The sequence below is a fragment of the Erythrolamprus reginae genome, chromosome 3 (genome assembly GCF_031021105.1).
Source record: "Erythrolamprus reginae isolate rEryReg1 chromosome 3, rEryReg1.hap1, whole genome shotgun sequence".
Taxonomy (NCBI): domain Eukaryota; kingdom Metazoa; phylum Chordata; class Lepidosauria; order Squamata; family Dipsadidae; genus Erythrolamprus; species Erythrolamprus reginae.
The window spans coordinates 87,799,284-87,820,934 of NC_091952.1; the positions used below are offsets into that span (position 1 = coordinate 87,799,284).

The 21,651-nt window shown below is 36.6% G+C and overlaps 1 protein-coding gene across 1 annotated transcript in view; it reads right to left on the bottom strand.

The window, feature by feature from the left end:
* Positions 1-7,789: 7,789 nt before the first annotated feature.
* The window catches only part of NEGR1 (neuronal growth regulator 1), a 560,677-nt gene continuing 546,815 nt past the window's right edge, over positions 7,790-21,651 (bottom strand). Inside the window, exon 7 of the mRNA XM_070746160.1 lies at positions 7,790-8,101. Coding sequence (XP_070602261.1) covers positions 7,977-8,101 — 125 coding nt within the window. The 3' untranslated portion in view covers positions 7,790-7,976. The remainder of the gene's footprint in view (positions 8,102-21,651) is intronic.

The following is a 21,651-nucleotide window of genomic DNA, read 5'->3' on the forward strand; positions in this document are numbered from 1 at the left end:
TAATTGAATCAATTTGTTTATCATCATGCTTCTAATATGTGTAATATTAATTTTACTCTTTAATTTTGATTGCTGTGCCAGGCACACAGGAGACCAGGCCCATGGAACTGACTGTGATTTGCTTCTGAATAGAGGGTATTGGACTGTGTTCTTCACACTTAAAACCGTATTTCCACTGAGTTGGTGGAGAAGTCCCTTTGATAGACAAGTACAGAATTGCATTATTAGCATCAGACACATTCATTGTCTAAATCCAGCGACCGGTTCGGTCGCACAGAGTTGGCCTTCTCCAGGTTCCGTCGACTAAACAATGTCGTCTGGCTGGACCCAGGGGAAGAGCCTTCTCTGTGGCGGCTCCGACCCTCTGGAACCAGCTCCCCCCTGAGATTAGGATTGCCCCCACCCTCCTTGCCTTTCGCAAACCCACCTCTGCCGTCAGGCATGGGGGAACTGAAACATCTCCCCCTTGCCCATGTTGTTCTGGTGTTAGATTGATTGTGTGCTTGTTTTTTAATATTCTGGGGTTGTTTTTTATGAATTGTTTAGCTTAACACTGTAATTGGATTGGTGGGTATTGGATTTGTTATTATGTATTGTTTTTACCTTGTTGTGAGCCGCCCCAAGTTTGCGGAGAGGGGCAGCATATAAATCCAATAAATCTAATCTAAATCTAATCTAAATGAGGAATATATTACAGAAGGCAACATCTTACTTATGACATACATTGGATGGAAATTCATTGCCTGCTTTACACATCCAATTCTAATGAGGAGAGGCACCTCATCTATTTGAAAGAGATATTATGGAAAGTGAAAGAGCGAGTCTTTTCAAATGGTCAGAGAAGGTACTTGGTTTGTCTTGTGTGGAGATAGGCAAAAGCAGCTTTTGAAGCAACAGTAAGATCATGGTTGGGGGTGGGGGAAGGAAATGAAGTGGTTTTAACTATTAAAAACAGTGTTCTGTAAGTGGCCCTTCATATCTCTTTCAAAAGCAGATGCAGCCGTGCGAGCAGTCAAGGGCTTGCCCAGATAGGCACATATTTCTCCAACACTCCGCGGTCTGTATTGGTTGCCAATTAGTTTCCAGACTCAATTCAAAGTGTTGGTTATGGCCTATAAAGCCCTTCATGCCATCGGGCCAGAATACCTGCGGGACCGCCTTCTGCTGCATGAATCCCAGCGACCAGTTAGATCCCACAAAGTCGTCCTTCTCCAGGTCCCATCTAGACAATGTTGTTTGGCGGGACCTAGGGAAAGAGCCTTCTCTGTGGGGGGCCCAGCCCTCTGGAATCAGCTCCCCCACCCTTTTTGCCTTCCATAAAAGCTTAAAGACCTAGCTTGGGGCTATTAGACTCTTTCCCCCCGGTCGACAAATGTAGTATGTTTTGCGATGTGAATGGGAATGAATGCTTTTAAATGTTAGTAGAGTTTTAAAGTTCTTCTAGTAAAATTAATTGGATTTTTAGATTTGTACATTGTATATTGTTTGCTGTGTTGTGAACCACCCTGAGTCCATGGAGAGGGGTGGCATACAAATCCAATTAATAATGCATGAATGAATAAATAAATAAATAAAATATTAGCATGGCATTGACATTGGCAACCTTCAGTCTCGAAAGACTATGGTATCGTGCTCTGGAAAGAGTTCCTAGAACAGCATCTAGTATGGCTGCAAAGGTCAATCCAAGAGTGGAAATCCCTTCTACACTGACGCCAGATCCATTCTGTCTCTTGCCCGTCCCCCAGATTTTGCTGGTTCCGGGACTACCTCTTTGCCTTGCCCTTGCTGAACAAGTATCTCCTTGAAATAGAGAAGGCCATGTTGCATCTTTAGCCTCCAAGCTGAACAATCAGAGATCAAGGTTTCCCAGCTGTTAATGTCCATTCCCAAGGCCTTTAAATCCCCCTTACACATATCCAATATCACAGCTATGGTCTCCATCTTGGGCACTTTGCCTGCACTAATTCAGGAGATCCATACAGGAGATCTTTCAGCTCTAGTAATGCCAATTCTATCTCAAAAACTAACTCTCTGCAGATGTTTTGGAAAAGGTACACACACACACAAAGTTCATAAAATTGCTTTTGTCCAACAACTATAATTTGTATGTGCTCTATCATCACTTTCTAATAAAGCTAAGAATATTACTGTCCTATTTCTTCTTTTCCAGGTTTTTGCCCTATGCTGCAAAGAAGGATTCATTTTTATTTACTTTTATTTTTTTACAGCAGAGGCATTCCGTATTGGACAGGCAAGAAATATTTAGAAAGGATAACAGAAGGATGCCTTGTTTAAGGAAGATGAAGAGAAGTAGTTGTGCTCGAGATGTATACAAAGTGATTGCTGAAGGACTCAAATGTAACTGAAATTAATTTACCTTATTTCCATACTCACAGTATTTCTTTTAATAGCTACAGGATAAATCCTGATATGGTGTACAACAGGATGAACAACAACTCAAGTCAATCTGTATGTTGTAGTCCAATAGCTACTTGACTTTCTTGCTTCTGTAGTCCTGGACCGGCATTACAACCATAAGATTTGTTGACATCCAGTGGTGAGCTGTCAGATATGGGTTAGTGGAGTACATTCATTTTGATGGGTCATGTTTTAACTGACAGAGTTTATACCATCCCATTATCTACCCTGTTTCCCCCAAAATAAGACATCCCCCAATAATAAGTCCAATCAGGCTTTTGAGTGTATAACAGTAAGGCCAAGTGCTTATTGCAGGGTTAAAAAAATATAAGACAGGGTCTTATTTTCGGGGAAACACGGCAATAGAAAATGTGATCAAAGTGAGAGTTTTACCACCTCTTCCAGATGTAATCCATCACTCTACTTAATCAAATCAAAGGCAAAATGTCACCAGATGCAAAAAGATTTGGACTGCAACATTATGTTCTTATAAAATATTTGTCTGCCCACCTGGAAATATCAAATTTGAGTTCTACAATGGCTTTGAAATTTCTGACACAGTCTACTTGGTGAAATAATATTTGAAATTACCAAATGCTCCTTTGGGGTTAATAACATTTTCCCCAAAACAAACAAACAAACAAACAAACAAACAAACAAACAAACAATCCTTCCACTGCAAGTTATGAAATATGGACTATTTTCCTCAGACTGGAAAAAAATGGTCCAGTCCCTGAAAGTAAGTGCATACTAAACTTTAAGGCATTTATCCATGTATATTCATATTTTGGTATACACAATCTTAAGTGCACACAGTTTTGTGGGGTATATGGGTATTTTGGTCAGCGTAATGTTAAATACTGATTTTTGAAAATGTTCAGGGGAAAAAAACCACAATACTTTAGACTGCAATGCTATACTCACTTACCTCGATATAAGTCTTACTGAATATTCAGGAGGGCTTATTCCAGGGTAAATAGGAATAGCATTGCACAGTTAGTGATGGCACTTTCAGGACATCTGTATCTGAAACAAACTGTAATTTAAGACAATATGAAGAACAAAAAAGAATGACTTCAACTGAATTTTCATAGCAATTTCCCAATTAACCTATTTTTTTTTAAATCAAAATTCATATTACATATATTAAGACACCCTTAATTCCAATCACTACTTACACCACAGGAATTAACTCATTTTCTCTTAATATTAATCTGGTAACAATACTGTTATAATTAATTTTCGTTGGAAGATTGTCACAATTCAAAATGTGGGACACATTTTGTACAATAAGTACTTAGTTCCAATTTCTTGGATTTAATTATATATATATATAATTAAATCCAAGAAATCCAGCAAAAACAAGTGATATATATATATAACAAGTGATATATATATACACATGTGTGTATGTGTGTGTGTACGTACGTACATACATACATACACACACACACACACACACACACACATATATAGTCTCATTCCATGACTGGGAGAAATATAATAGTGGTTGATTAAAATTCTAAACAGCAATGATGTTGACTAGATCAGTGTTTCCCAACCTTGGCAACTTGAAGATATTTGGACTTCAACTCCCAGAATTCCCCAGCCAGCGAATGCTGGCTGGGGAATTCTGGGAGTTGAAGTCCATATATCTTCAAGTTGCCAAGGTTGGGAAACTAGATGACCACAGATTATCATGTAAGTAACAGAAACAAACATACCCCACAGAGGACTAATAAACTCTGTAAAACATTATTGTAATTTGAACATCCAACACAATCCACATCAAGTCCCATTAAATCTCAAATTGTACAGTGATCATATAGAAAAGGCTTACTAGAGAAATCTGGAACTTGTGTGAGGGGCAATCCTGTCAATACGCAGACACCTGCTGTTAAAAAAATGATTACTGGGACAATTCAGTGCAAAATTAGGTGTGTGTCTGTCTTGATAGGATTAGGCCAAACATATTTTTACAATGGTGCCTCTTCCAAGGCAAATCCTGAAAGTATTTATTGAGCTAGTCCAAGTTTGACAATAAATACTCACAGAATCAAACCCAGTTTTATACATACAATTGTTTCCCCTACACAACGAGGAAGTGGTTTTCTACTAGTTTTCCCCTACAACTAGGGATTAATGGTTTTTAAAAAGAAAACACTCAACAATTGCAAGTGAACATTCAGAGGCTGGGCTAAACATTGAGCTAATATATTCCAACTGCTATTGTGTGGGAATTTCCATACAAACAAAAACATTACTAATCCTTTTATCACAGGTATTTTCATGTTCAGTAATAAGAAAAAAAAATAAGATCACCCTGTTTGCTGCAGGAATCAGCAGCCTCCATGTGCTGGGGGAGGAATAAGAAAGCAGTTAACTTGACTATAGAATTTGGATAAACAAATCTATTAAAGCAGCTCTCTATGGATGTAAAAAGGAATGCTGGGTTCTCTATTTGTGACATAGGTTTGAACTGTTTCTTTTTCCTTAAGAGAGTACTGACAGACGATTCTGCAGTATTGCTCTCTTCTTCTGTGAAATGCATTCTAAAACTTTAAAGCTGCAATACAAGGGAAATTAAAGAGAATGGCTCTAGGCATTCAAAGGTACAAGGAGCACACAGCATGTTTGAGAAACTCATATCCTGTTCTTGGTTTATATGGTATATATTCAACACCCCATAGGGGGATACATGAATAGGCTTTTAAGATCTATTACGCAGCAACATTGATTGCACTCCTTGCTCTAATAAGTTTGAATGTCTGGGCAGACAAATGTCAGACTATTCTATTAACCCACTTCAATCAAGCTTTTCTATTTAAGAAAAAAAATATGTAACAACAGTTGATTAACGACAGAACAAACAGAAAATACAGACTGCTTCATTGAATGGCCATAGCTCTATCATGAAAATGCCCCCATTTCTGAGTAGCAGAAATCCAGATGAGAAATAGATGGCAGCAAAAAGTTAGCATGCCTGCACCTGTTTGCTGCCATTTAGTGGGCATATGGATTTTTATAGCCCAGCTCTGGAGTCTGTAATTGTTTAATAATCATAATATGGACATCCTCCCTATTTTTAAGAATCATCTTAAACTATTGTAATGGATTCCCTTCTTCATCTAATAATATTTTATTTATGGAGTAAAAGAGCAGAGTACTGAATGGTATAATATAGTTTAAACCTGGCAGACATATGAACAGATTGTGCTGGTTCCCCAAATAGTGATATTTGGGTGGAAGATAGTAAAAGAAAATGCTGAATTTGTACATGTGCAGTAAATTTCCATGTCCGGTTTTGATAGAGTTAAGAATGGATACCCTAGTCATTTATTTTAAAGTCACAGTTACAATTTATAAGGATCGAGACCTGGTAGCTTTTTCTGCAGACCTCTGAAATATTGATAAATTGGCTTTTGCTTTTGAGATCTTTTTGCCTAAGAAACAACACTTTATCTAACATTCTGAGTCACTTTATTGCACTTTGTTATAAACGTCTCAGCAACTTCAATTAAAGAAACAAGCTGTTATCATTCATCCTGAACCAGGCAAAAGATAGGGAGAGAAAAGGAAACTGCCCTCATTCAAGTAGCAAAGAGTAATTTTCTCACTTAACAGCATGTCAAGAGTCCAAATAGAAGTCTATGCATTTGCTGAAGTATCCACTTACTTTACATCAGAATATTGTTTCTACAGATACATGTTTGAATTCTTAATTTTTTTTGTTAATTTGCAACACTGCATGTCAAACACATATAATACTATAGATTTGCAGTTTCTCCCATTTTTTTCCCATTTAAAGACTATCACTTTAGAATGACAGATCTACAAATTCCTTACTAGATTGTGCAGACTGACATTTAACAAGAGTTATTTTGGGGGCTAATCTGAATTGTTCTCCTTTTGAGAGAAGGAGAATTGTTCTCCTTCTGGGGAGAAAATACAACATCATGCTAAGACAAAGGTAGAGAATCAACACTATGGCAACCATATATGTAGCACATAACATTTGAAAAAAAGTTGCATTTAAGATAAATTATAAGTGAGAGAAAAACTCTTTTATGTACCTATTTTGTGTTCTGAAAGTTCTAAGTACATGTTTGAGAATAACATATCCATCTTCATTTTAGTATCGTCTTCCCTACATTGTATGGCATAATAGCATAATCCACATTTACATGACCTCTCTCTCCTACCTACACATAAAACAGTGAAGATTATGGCACAGTTACTGCAAACATTTGAGGAAATTCTTCAGCCACATGTTTATGTAGGAGAGGAAACAGTCATTTCTTATTTAAGCAAACTAACTTTAGAAAAAAACCTTTGAGTACCAATGATACATTAGCACATTCCTATGTAGCATCTGTGCCCTTTGATTGGAACAGATGTTATTCCTAATGTCTGTGCCCATGAATGTATATATCTTAAAAGCATGTAGGGTTGTGAAAAATATTTTTAAATATTCTGACTGTTCAAATGGTTTAGGTTTTCTCATTAAACAGTTCTGAAATGCCAGTGTTGACATTCAACACTGAGTAAAATAAAGGAATGCTCACTTTCTCTGCAGTCTTTTAAAAATCATGCCACTGTATTGATAAAGAAAAGGGTCTACATTCATAAAGAAGCTTCTGAGATATCTGCTGTTTTTAACAGATTTGGTGGAGGAACCCCCACTTCCAGTACCATCTATTTACTCTGTCTGCTTCTGTGCTCAGTGTTTGAATAGTTCCTTTCCCCGCTGGTACAGCCAATAGCACCTTTGTTCTTAGTAAGAGATTCAATACCCTTGAACTTAGCATCTACCAAAATATATATATGTATATATATATATATTTATATAATCTTCCACCCGAGAGGAAGAAAAAGCAGTATCTTATGAAGGCACACCCATGCTGAACAGACAAGAAAATCAAAATCAAAGCATAACTGCACAGGGCAGTCATATTACAAAGCTCAATCTTGAAATCTGAGTGTCATGCTAGAAGAAAATCTAGATATGTATTCTAGTTTGAAGAGATGAACCAAAGCCAATGTTATTTAGTTTTTTTCTGTAAAAAAAAAAAGAAGATTCTGCATCAATATAGATAGAATCTTATTTAAAGAGAGAAATGAATGCTTGTATTGCAGCCTTAAAGATCACATTTTTTTAAACTGCAATTATTTGGGTTCTTTTTTTTAAAATGTAAACTATTGTCCGCAACTTGGCAGACCATGACTGAATGCTTTTGAAACGTTGTAGATTACAAACATGAACTCACAATTAATATCCTCTAAAAATAATTTCACATCTTTCAAAAAAGAAAAAGAGAGAGAAAGGTAAAAGAAAAAGGACAATGTGTACTTCTTCACAAGGTAATGCAGCTAATAAAAAAGAGAGTCGAATTAAAGTATTTACATATTGAGCAATTCTACAGAAGGCGATCATTCCCAAATAAGCACTGCTGATTATATCCCACGACGTGTTTTGTTTAAAAAACAACTCTACCAGATTGGATCCAGTCATCAGCACTTTCAAATAATCCTTAAAAGCTTTCCACGGTTCTTTACATTTATTGTAGAACGATGTTCTTCAGGTACATTATGCTGGTGTAAGAGGACAGTGTCAAGACAAGGTACCAGCAGGACAAGAGAACTTCTGTGCCCCCAGTGATCCCAAGCTGAGTTGTACTTGGAGCTGGAAAGAGAAAAAATACAGAGTAGTTACATATTGATGTTGTTTCGCTACACCTTTTCATTATTTTATTTACTATAGGGATTTAAAAAGAAATCTGCAATTTAGGATGAGTTCATGAACAGGTTTCAAAAAGGGCAACCATATGCTACACAAATCGAAGAGAGAGAAATGGAAAGCTAAAGTTATCCATGAAAGAACTATTCTTAGCAAAGTTTGTTATAACTACAGTGTTCCCTCGATTTCCGCGGGGGATGCGTTCCGAGACCGCCCGCGAAAGTCGAATTTCCGCGAAGTAGAGATGCGGAAGTAAATACACCATTTTTGGCTATGGACAGTATCACAAGCCATCCCTTAACACCTTAAACCCCTAAATTACCATTTCCCATTCCCTTAACAACCATTTACTCGCCATTATTACTGGTACTCACCATTGAATAAGACACTTAGTGATCCTGATATTTATAAACATAATTATTTATTAACAATAATTATTATTTTTTGTTATTTATTTGCAAAAATTATTAGTTTGGTGATGACATATGACATCATTGGGTGGGAAAAACCATGGTATAGGAAAAAAACCACGAAGTATTTTTTAATTAATAGTTTTTGAAAAACCATGGTATAGGCTATTCGTGAAGTTCAAACCCGCGAAAATCGAGGGAACACTGTATATGTGCATTTAATTAAGCCTCTTCTTTTTTTTTTTGGCTTGGAATTCTTATTGATCTCAATAAATGAGGGATATTCTTTCAGCTAGCCTGAACTCAGACCATGAAGGTCTTTAAAGCTCAAACCAGCACTTTGTATTTCTTCAGAAAAAACTGCATCTAGAGTAATGGTCTTTATGTAAAGGAAGGAATAGCTATTCTTGGCATTTTGACTAATAGGAAATATTCAGAGATGTACACCAGTCCCTTTGGTATGTTCTAGCAGAATGAAATTGACAAAGTTTTCTTAATCATCTTATTTACAGAGCTTTGATTTCTCCATCTGAATTATAAACAATTGATTTGTGAAATGAGAACACAAACTTGATTCCTTAATACAATGCAATATTAAGTTTTCTGCTTGAATTGGAGGTTATATACTGTATATTTACTGTAATATGCAGAAAGTTCCATTTTTAACATAGTAGTGCCATAGTATTCTGATTTACTTAGGAAAATTCAGAATTCAAGGTACCTGAAGAAATCATCTTTCAAATATTTATAGAAATAAGAATGTCATCCCAGATGAAAAGTGTTTGAAACTTCTTTGGTGACAATCTGGGGTTACTTTGTTTCCTTTGCTTAGTCATTCTTGTCCATTAGAGTTAAACCCAGATTTCAAGAGTTATTTAGTGCAGTGGTACCTCTACTTAAGATCTTAATTCGTTCTGTGACCAGGTTCTTAAGTAAAAAAGTTTGTACATAGAAGCAATTTTTCCCATAGGAATCAATGTAAAAGCAAATAATGTGTGCAAACCCATTAGGAAAGAAATAAAAGTTTGGAATTTGGGTGGGAGGAGAAGAAAGAAGAGGAGGAGGACAGTCGCTGCCAAAGGAAGAAGGCGAGGTGAGGTGAATAAAAAAAATCCAAAACTTTAAGGCTTAAAAAAAAGAAGAGGCAGCACCCAGAGAAAGGAAAATGCTCCATTCGCTCTGGACTGCCAAAGCCTCCTTAAGCACCACCAAAAGGCTCCTCTGGCAGCCCAGAAAATCCCAAGATGGCCAGGATTAAAGGGGGAATGGCAGGAAACTGGCTGGGCCTTCATGCCACTCTGAAATTTCCTGGGAAATTTTTCCAGGTTCTTAAGTAGAAAATGGTTCTTAAGAAGAGGCAAAAAAATCTTGAACACCCGGATCTTATCTGGAAAAGTTCTTAAGTAGAGGTGTTCTTAGGTAGAGGTACCACTGTAATCTGTTTTCAGGATATGTATAATGTAAAGCTTTGATTGCACAGATAATCTGTCCTCCAGGAATAATACTCCTATCTTCTTGCAAGGATTGCCACTTGAGTTCCTGGTAATAATTTGCAATGAGCATTTATTTGCACATTGCATAAAAACACATTCAATTTATCCAGTCTCTTGTCTTTCTCTAAAGTTTGAATGAATTTTATATTTTTCCATTCATGCAGATGATTTATCTATAAGAAATGTAACTAGTACTGGATCCACATATCTATAAATATCACCTACATTTCTTTTAATTTACTGAAAATCCCATGATTTAGGGTTAGTCACTGAACTGTTAGTAGAATAGGGCAGGTTCCCTGTTCCAACAGAGAACATGTTTCATCAACATTATTTTCTTGTACTCAAGTTTATTCTCTGATCCCAACTTTTTTTGTCACTTCTTTGTCTTCAAAATTTTTATTTGATCTCGACTATTGCCTTTTTTCACAACTCAACCTTTCCTGGTTTGTTTTTGATCTGCAATTGTTAAAGTTTAATACATCAGCATGGGAGAGTCTGTCATGATTTCTGATTCCCTGCTTAGATGTAAAGCTGACAGGAAACCATATTCAAGAGATTTCTAAAATCACTCCAGTAATCTGGATGGTGATGAGGCAAGGGGGGGTTTCAAACTAAGGGCTTGTCTCAAATGCATAAACCAAAATAACCCAAATCACTTTGACAATCCTGTAAGTTAAGATCTAATATATGGAAAAATAATAACAGCTTAAAATATACCACTTTGGCGGGGATGAAGATGAGCTTCTAAAATATATTTCTGTGTTTATTAGTTTTGTCTTTGCAATAGTTGTATGACATGAGGAAACTTTTAAAAAAGTATTATATATTTCAATTTTTTTGGTTAAATGCAGAAGCATAAAGAGAGTGGAGGAAGAAACGAGCACAATATTGGTATTATTCCATAGGGATTCTTTAAACCTTACAGTTTTGGCTCAAAATTAGTTGTGGAGGTTATTCCACGGAAATAAGAACAAAGGCAACAGATATGTCAGGTTTCCTGAGAGAAAGTGAAGTGTGCGGGAACCTTTAAATGGCAATTTTTTTCATTCACATGGAGACAAGGCAAACAAACTATAGATAATTAGGGGAGGTATATCATCAGGAACACCTCATAAGGAACTCATAAAGAACAATTCATTAAACATTGTTCCTCTTCTTGCATGGGATCAATAATGGAGTAGAAATTGGATAAGAGGATAAACAGAGCTGCAAAATTTTTGTGTGTATGTCTCGTTTCATACAAAGCAGTTACAGTGATACCTCATCTTACAAATGCCTCGTCCTACAAACTTGTCGACATACAAACCTGGGGTTTAAGATTTTTTTTGCCTCTTCTTACAAACTATTTTCACCTTACAAACCCACCGCTGCCGCTGGGATGCCCCACCTCTGGACTTCCGTTGCAAGCGAAGCACCCATTTTTGGTCTGCTGGGATTCCCCTGAGGCTCCCCTCCATGGGAAACCCCACCTTCGGACTTCCATGTTTTTGTGATGCTGCAGGGGAATAATCCCAGCAGGGGAATCCCAGCAGTGCAAAAACGGGCGCTTCGCTAGCAACAGAAGTCCGGAGGTGGGGTTTCCCAGTGAGGGGAACCTCAGTGAAATAGCATCATCGCAAAAACACAGAGGTCCAGAGTTTCGAGGCAAAAGGGGTGAATTTTGGGCTTGCACGCATTAATCGCTTTTCCATTGATTCCTATGGGAAACATTGTTTCATCTTACAAACTTTTCACCTTAAGAACCTCGTCCCGAAACCAATTAAGTTTGTAAGACAAGGTATCACTGTACTTTAAATCTTGAGTTTTATACATTTCTTTGCATTTTCTTTTATGCTTCAAAGTCAGAGATATACATTAATTAATTCCAGTAAACTCTAAAAGCAAAATGCAAGAGCAAAATATTGTCTTTATGCACTTTTTATAAGGATGGGTTTGTTGGGTTATTGTAAGTGCTACGGGTTTATAATATAAGGGTACAGTTAAAGTGATTGAGCCTCCTGGTTCAATAAGGTTATATTTAAGTTTCATACAGTTGTTGGTAATCAGCTTCCAGAATGAATAACAAATGTTTGATACCAAATATCCACAACACCCTTCAAGAGTAAAATAAAGATGCAAATCAAAGCCTGACCTCAATTTTGAAAGAAGCCCCAGATATAAAATACTGGCAAAGAAGGTGAATTAAGCAAGGTTGGAGTTGTTGAAGCAAATTAAATAAAATCAAAGTTGTCAAAATAAATTAAGCAATGTGAATTCAACGAAGCAAATTATTAAAAGAGAACATTTTTAAATGGCTGAAGTCAATTTCATCTCATTCTCTACCAATGATTACAACCTTTAGATTTTTATTCATAGATCCGAATAACTTTCCACATTTCAGCTAAAATCTGTGACCTTCCCATAAAGAGGACAATCTATATTTCAAATGTGTACATGAGAATTGCCCCGGAAGCGGAGTAAAGACGCTGAGACATAATTAAAGGATTATTTAATTAAATTAACATAAATTTAAATAACGTAACTTTAAATACGTAAATTTAAATATTTAAATTCAACTATAATTAAGGACCTGCAGAGGCCAAAACTAACGGGGCGGAAATTCCTGCCAGAACCTTCCTTGGCAACATTGCGCAAAACTCCTTGCTGAACCACCTGGATCCGAGCCACGCCCCTTTGTCATGTGGGAGGAGCTCACCCTCCAATCCCCAAGGGAAATTGGATCCGGTGAGTCCCATGGGCATCCTCTTCAATTTTGGTTTTCTGAACAAGCATGATCAAGGCAAATGTGGTTTTAATCATGTCAGAATGTTTTTATTAAAGCCTGTCCCTAACTACATCTGAGCATTTTAAGAAAATACCATTATCAACAATAGTTAGGAAGCCAATTGTTGTACTTATTTATTAATTTACATTTATTTATTTATCAAATTTACATGCTGCTCATCTAGTGGTGTGAGGTAACATTTTAATTAGATCAATAGTTACTGACAAAGATAACTACAAATAGAATGAGTTCCTCATCATTCTTCACCACAATGGAGATTGGTCCACTATATTATCCTTGCCATTATGTTGGAAGAAGAAGTCACAGGAAGTTGCTTGGCAAACTTGACAATCCATTCCAAAGCTGAACAAGTTACTGATATACACTGTACTAATTATTGTGGACTATTTAGAACTGTAATGTTTTAGTCCATTAATGACTGAGTGACCTTTTTTTTAAAAAAAAAAAGTGTATGACATGTGTTAGTCACGGATCACTGAGGTGGCTACCTGCTTCTGTGAAATGATTTTTTAAAAATCAGACGGTGTTTCAGGTGGGACGCCTGAATGCTGTCAGTCAATTGGGGGAGATTCCTTTCTTGTCGATTCTATGTAGTTTATTCACTCATGGGAATCGAACCACCAATCTCAGTGGTATGCAAGCCGAGTGTCTTAGTATGTGAGACTCCACTATCTACTAGCAATAGTTGACTCACTTATCTTCTTGATTGTGTGGAAAACCATTCGGGTGACTACCTATTTCTACTGGCCAGCTTTCTTGTATAGATCTTTATATTTCTAATATCTTTATATTTCTAATATTTCTAAAATCCTTTATTTCTCTAACACTTGTCATTATATGAAGAAGAGCGTATTTTTGTTCCTGAGTGTTTCCAACAAAGATTTCCCTTCCTAATTCTTCTTGCATATCAAAGGGGAACACAACCAGGCAGTTCGAAATGACAGTCGCCATTGATGCACACTTTGAGTAGGAAATAGTAATTGAATTTCTCACAGCTGAGGTGATTTCGCCGGCTGACATTCACCCTTGCATGAGGAATGTATACAGACCTCTCCATGTAGTGAATGTTGGATGCATTCTTTGAACACTGAGTTTAAAGCTAGACCTTATGGCAGCCAGCAGGAATAACTATTAATAAAGAGAATGCACAGATCACAATTGAACTGGTCTGCAAAGGCTGATGACCCGCATGATACGATTTCAAAAGAAAATTTCTGTATTAGAAGTTTAGTGACTAACTACCCACTAAAACCATATGGACAGAACACTGTGATACTAACAAAGAAGCATTGCATTCTCCTAAATCATAAGAATAATGACACCATTCTGGAAAATCTCTATCCATAGTGAGGAAGACTTAAAAAGAAACAATATATGTTTTTTGTAAGAAAAGATTAAAAAGCAGTTGCCTTATGACTTTATTATTGTGTCATTTTGGTATACTCAGGAAGTATCACTGAGGAATAAAACTCATCAAACTCTGTGGGATTTTTAAAAAATTTAATGGGTTTTTTTTAATTTAAGATTTGTTGGGACTTTCACATACTTTTATATGGTAAGGAATTGCTCATCAATTTACCAATTAATACTAAACTAAAGCAAAAAAGTAGCAAAAGAAAGAATTGAAATTCTAAATAATTTTATTATATCTTTTGACTAAAAGATATAATAAAATTATTTAGAATTTCAATTCTTTTTCTTTTCATTAAAATTAATCATAATGTTGAAGTTTCTCCTATCTATCTGTCTGTCTGTCTATCCATCCATCCATCCATCCATCCATCCATCCATCCATCCATCCATCCATCAGTCCTTGGAGAGGGGCGGCATAAAAGTCCAATTAATAAATAATAAATAAATAAATAATCTATGCTATCTAGCTCATCTATATTTAAAATTAATGATAAGGTTGAACTTTAGCATAGAAAGTTTATTTAGTCATGATTCTCTTAAAGTTAACAGAGCATAGAACTGTATCCCAACAGACTATTTTCCTCGGAACAATCCTCATAAAAATCAATAAAGCTTATATTGAATTTATTACAAATAGCAACTAGGCTCCATGTACTGTAATACTGCATTAATCGCCATTACAAACAAAAATACTTTAATGTTTGCTAATTAAAGTCCCCTTTTCAGCTTAGCCAAGTACAAAACACGTGAGATACAGTAATATTAATAGAAGAAAAGCAGAAAGGTGCACCACATTCTGTTTTCTTTGTGATTGTACAGTCCCCTGAGTTGGCAATTTAATTGTGTTTTGAACAGCAGACTTAAATTCAATTCCTCATTCTCCTTGTAAGAAGAAATCAGTGGCACAGCTGCCACCCACTTGACAGTACTTGCTTTTTATTATGCACAGAGTATGAGATGAACAAAATACAATTTTTACTCCACATGGAGAAGTTTTACCAACTACCTTCCATTTCCAAGAACATGAAATTGGCCCCCAATTCAAAAACTTTTGTTTGTACAAGTAGCATTTTCAGTTATAAACCTTAGCAATCAAATGTACTGTATTCTCAAAGATGCGGAAGCAAAAGAGCAATGCGGTAATTTAAAATATTATTTCTATTGATTACAAAAGAAGATTAAATTAGAAATTGTTGTGACAAACCAACTTTTCATTTATATCAAAAATCAAGTCAAGAAGATCAAGCACAACGAAAAGATTATTTTTAAAAAAATCATATTTAAACAGTTAATCTGTGCAGGAGGCAATTGAGATTGTTGTGACTTTCTCCACAGAGATTAAGAGAAAATTACACAAATCCCACTATTCTCTGTATGGTGGAAGTTTAAAATCACATCCAATTGTAGAAACACAAATGCACCAAATTCTACCATCTATCCTTTGTTTGTTTTTAAATTACCGGTATGCTATTTAGGGAAGGTAGTTTCAAGTAAGAAATGAAATACTTAGATGCCTTCTATTGCTGCAACATCAGACAGCTCTAATGAGCCAGGATAAAAAATAAGCTGTAGTTGTTTGAAACGTACAACTTTTTGTTATGTTACCTGTTACACTAACACGGGGTAGGCAAAGTTGGCTCTTCTATAACATGTGGACTTCCCAGAATTCCTGAATTAGCATGATGGGTTCAGGAATTCTGGAAGTTGAAGTCCACAAGTCATAGAAGAGCCAACTTTGCCTACCCCTGCACTAACAGCATTACCTTATCTTAGAATTTGTGATGAGCTCCAAGTTGAGTTTACTGTCCAAACTAGAAGACACAAATCTTCAAAACCAAAATAAATCAGCAATTCATTTTATCTCCAAATGTACCAAAGTTCACTGTGCTAAGGTATGTTCAAGTCAAGGATATGATGCTATACCTGTGTTTTCCCCCTGTCTTATATTTTTTTGAACCCTGAAATAAGCCCTTGGTCTTATTGTCATGCACTCAAAAATCCGATTAGGCTTATTATCAGGGGATGTCTTATTTTGGGGAAAAAAGGGTATTAATAATATAATATGCACGAATTATGTACTGAGATAGCTGATGGATATATGCTGTATTGCTATCACTTTGTTAATAAGGTCTATCATAACTGGATGATGCAATTTTATTTACACAAGAAAATAAAAGTTTAAGAGGTTTCATTTTTGGGAATTCCATTATGAGCAGACTTGCTCTGTACTGTGACAGTTAATCCTGATATTAATTCTTTTCATACATGAATATACAGAACTGATTTATAGATCCAAAGAAGCTCAATCAAAATACAATTTATTAACATTTATTTTTTTATTTTATTCAATTTCTATGGTGGCCCATGTCAGACAAGTGAGTCCGGGTGGTGAACAATCATAAAACAATTAAAAAGAATTATAACATAACACAAATTAAATATATATGGCAGCTAAGAAAAAAAAGTGTCATCATTAGCTAAGAAACAAGGCCCCTTCACACTCTTCCTGGAGGCGTCTGTAATAAGGTAAATGATTTAGCTTTACTAGATAAATGGTCAAAGCAATGGAAACTGCAGTTTAATATTTCCAAATGTAAAATAATGCACTTGGGGAAAAGGAATCCTCAATCTGAGTATTGTATTGGCAGTTCTGTGTTAGCAAAAACTTCAGAAGAGAGGGATTTAGGGGTAGTGATTTCTGACAGTCTCAAAATGGGTGAGCAGTGTGGTCGGGCAGTAGGAAAAGCAAGTAGGATGCTTGGCTGCATAGCTAGAGGTATAACAAGCAGGAAGAGGGAGATTGTGATCCCGCTATATAGAGCGCTGGTGAGACCACATTTGGAATATTGTGTTCAGTTCTGGAGACTTTGCCTACAAAAAAATATTGATACAATTGAACGGGTCCAAAGATGGGCTACAAGAATGGTGGAAGGTCTTAAGCATAAAACGTATCAGGAAAGACTTAATGAACTCAATCTGTATAGTCTGGAGGACAGAAGGAAAAGGGGGGACATGATCGAAACATTTAAATATGTCAAAGGGTTAAATAAGTTTCAGGAGGGAAGTGTTTTTAATAGGAAAGTGAACACAAGAACAAGGGGACCCAATCTGAAGTTAGTTGGGGGAAAGATCAAAAGCAACATGAAAAAATATTATTTTACTGAAAGAGTAATAGATGCTTGGAACAAACTTCCAGCAGACCTGGTTGGTAAATCCACAGTAACTGAATTTAAACATGCCTGGGATAAACAGATCCATCCTAAGATAAAATACAAAAAATAGTATAAGGGCAGAGTAGATGGATCATGAGGTCTTTTTCTGTCGTCAGTCTTCTATGTTTCTATGTTTCTTTTGGGGCCTCTGGGCTGAGCACAAAGCCAGGTCTTCAACAGAAATTGTTTCTTAGACCACTGATCTGAATACTTGAAAAAAATATATGAATATTTTAAAAAATTCAAAACATGATCATTACCTGCTACTGAAAAGTTGAGCTTTATTAGTAAGACTGCTTGTATGAAGCTGGGACCGGCAATGCCCTTAAGCTTAAACATTTCCCACTAATCAAATAGCGTCTATTTCTTTGGACTGGATTGCTTCCAACTAATAGAGAATGATGCTCACAGATGTGCTGTATGTAGATAAATTTTAATTTTTTATCAGATTCTACAGACTTTATTATATTCTACAGGAATAGTGTTTCATTTGTCTTGCATATAGTATTACCCATAGAGTTCCTCTTTTTCTAGGAATAAAAATATTGTGGTTTGCCAGGATTGGAATATTAAGCTTGCTTGCTCTGATTGGGCTATTTCTACTAGATAATTGTTCTATCGACCATTTGTCATGCCATATCATTATTCCCAACGATGATCCAGTTTCCAGGTAATAAATATAATTATTTCATTTATCAAACAAAATTTAGGATTGAAATCGATGTATTTTCTTTGTAGATCAGATGTTTTACAATATGTGCAAATAGAAAAAATAGAAACAGAAATAAACAACTGTGAAGTGCAATGCTTCATTTATGGAAGAATAACAATATGAATATGACTACAGGAACAATCCTTAAACAATACAATGCATCTTTTCTATTTTTGGTCCAGCAGTCAGGGAAATCCTTACAGTATACATGTAATAGCTTGCAGATTACTACAGTAAACATTCAATAGCTCTCAGATTATTGCATTGCTACTGTATACATTAATAGTTTATAGATTACTACATAGAGATCCTTATGGTATACGTGTAATAGCTTGCAGATTATTACATGCCAGTTTCAGTTGTATAGGTAATCCTCAATTTATGATCATTAGTTTAATGACAGCACTGAAAAAATAGACTTATACAGGTTTATACAGTTTTTATTCTTGCACTTATGACTCTCACAGTGGTCCCACAGTTTCATGATCAAACATTGTGCCTTGGGCAATTGGCAGTTGCAATGTCCTGGGGTCACATGATCACCACTTATGACCTTCCCAAGGACCTTCTGACAAGCAAAAGGCCAAAGGAAGAAGCTGGTTTCTCTTAACAACATGATTTGCTGAACATTCATGGTGAACAGGTCATAAAATCATGTGCAACTTGCTTTTTGATCACATCACTTAGCAATGGAAGTCTTGGTCCCAAATGTGGTAATAAGTTGAGGACTACCTCTACCCTAAAAGAATCAAAATCAACAGTCTTCAGATTTTATTTTTAAAGAAAGCCTTTCTGTTTAATAATATTCTGAAAGTTGGTTTGCATTAGTTGACATCAGTAAAGGAGTTTCTATTTCTGGTGGCACAGTGGTTAGAATACTTCAAGCTACTTCTGCTGACTTTTTTATTTATTTATTTTGTCCAATACACCATAATACACAATGAATGTTACAGAGGATATAGTAGAGAAGAAATACGAGACATAGGAGAGACTATAGGACAGGGGACAGAAGGCACTCTAGTGCGCTTGTGTACGCCCCTTACTGACTTCTTAGGAATCTGGAGAGGTCAACCGTGGATAGTCTAAGGGAAAAATGTTGGGGGTTAGGGGATGATACTACAGAGTCCACGCTTCAACAATTTGATTACTAAAGTCATATTTTTTACAGTCAAGTTTGGAGCGGTTAATATTAAACTTGAATCTGTTGTGTGCTCTTGTGTTGTTGTGGTTGAAGCTGAAGTAGTCTTTGACAGGCAGGACATTGCAGCATATGATCTTGTGGGCAATACTTAGATCAGGTTTAAGGCATCGTAGTTCTAAGCTTTCAAGACCCAGGATTGTAAGTCTAGTTTCGTAGCCTGCAATTTGTCAATTCGAATCTCACCATCCTTCCATCCTTCAGAGGTTGGTAAAATGAGAACCCAGAATTCTATTTATTTATTTAGTTTGTCAAACATAAGATAACAGGTATAAGTATAAACATGAAAACAGTAAATACTGGGTATGAATAAATGGGGACAGTAGGATAGGAAGAGTAGGCATGCTGGTGCACTTAAGCATGCCTCCCTTACAGACCTTCTAGGAATAGTGTGAGGTCCACGGTACAAAGTTTAAGGTTGAAGCAATGGGGATTTGATGAAGTAAGAATGGAGTTAGGTAGAGCATTCCAGGCATTGACCACTCTATTGCTGAAGTTGTGTTTTCAATATGCTGACTGCAAACTATTTAGATAGGGCTATAAAAGGACCGTGAAGTGGTATATAAGTCTAAGTGGTATTGCTATACAGGAAGTTGTTTTAAACTTGATCTGTCAAGCTTAGTTTGATTATTCTGAAAGGCAATAGCAGTCTAGTGACTTAGAACTATTTCATTCTCTGTTTTCTGTCTTCTATAACTGTGGATGGTTCCTATGATCAAGTGACTCAAAGGTTCCTTGTTACTGATATTATGGATAAGACTAGTATCCTCTTTAGATATATTAACCGAATGTATCATTGCATGCAAACATTTAGGAATGCCATATCAAATTGGATCTCTCATCAAATCCCAGTAAAACATAAAATGCTATTTATCTGCAGTTGTTTACAGATACAAAATAACAAAACAATTAATATAGTCAGTGCACAAACCTACATATCTTTTTAGTCAGTACTTTGCACTTTCTTTGAGTAGAAATAGCAGTTTCTAAATGTTTGTGGTCGTCAGTTAACAGTCTTTGTAGCTTTTGCTTTCAATGCCCCCCCCCCCCATTCTTCCAACAGAAATATTCTTAGCTCTCCAAGCAGTTTTGAAATCTCTCCACAGTTTTTCAATAATATTGAAGTCTGGGAAAAACTTTCCAAAACTGTTACTGCAAGTGCTTTATAGTTACAGTGATCCCTCGATTATCGCGAGGGTTACGTTCCAAGACCTCTCGCGATAATCGATTTTTCGCGATATAGTGGTGCGGAAGTAAAAACACCATCTGCGCATGCGCTCCCTTTTTTCAATGGCCGCGCATGCGCAGATGGTGGAGCCGGTGGCTGGGGAGGTGGATTCGCCGCCCCCCACCAGCCCTTCCTGCTCTGGGTCAGAGCCGCGGAAACCTTCGGCTCGCTGAGGCTGCGTCTGACCCCTTCGTTTGTATTGCAGCGAAGGAGGCGAAGCAAGGCTCCAAGCTCGCCTGCCGCCGCCGCCGCTACGCCTCTGCCGCCTCAGCCACCCCCTCTGCTCTGCAGGGACCTCGCATGCCACGATCTCTCTCTCTCGCCCTCCCCGCGCTTCTCCTCGGCGGCGGCCAAGCGGCAGGCTTAATGGGACACCAAAGGCAAAAAAGAAAAAAAAAATCCCCAAAAGAGGCAGGCACAAAGCGGGGGCACAAGGGGAGCTGCCCGGCAGAGGTTGCTTTTTTTCTTCTTGTGGGCAAGTGGAGGGGGGGAGAGAGAAGGAAAGAGAGAGAAGGAAAGAAAGAGATGAGAGAGGGAGGAAGAGAGTGTGAGAGAGGAAGAAAGAGAGAGAGAAATGATAGAAAAAAGGGGAGAAAAAAAGAGAAATGAGAAAATGATTGAAGCAGAGAATGACAGGAAAGAAAGAGAAAGAGACAGAGAAGTGACTCTTGGTGATGACGTATGATGTCATCGGGTGGGAAAAACCGTGGTATAGCAAAAAAACCGTGGAGTATTTTTTAATTAATATTTTCTGAAAAATCGTGGTGTAGCGTTTCGCGAAGATCGAGATCGCGAAAATCGAGGGATCACTGTATTTTGAAGTCTAGAAAATCTTTTCTGTTTCAAATATGGGAATTAGAATTTGTTTCATATTCAATTTCATTGAAATGTACAGTGTGATAATTATTGCCTACACTTTTGTGTATCATACACATTAATTCTATGTCATACTGTTATACAGGAATTGAATTATTTATTCTTCCAGATAGATATTAAAAAGGTATATTTATCACTATTAAAAAAGCCCAGTTATGTAGCAGGT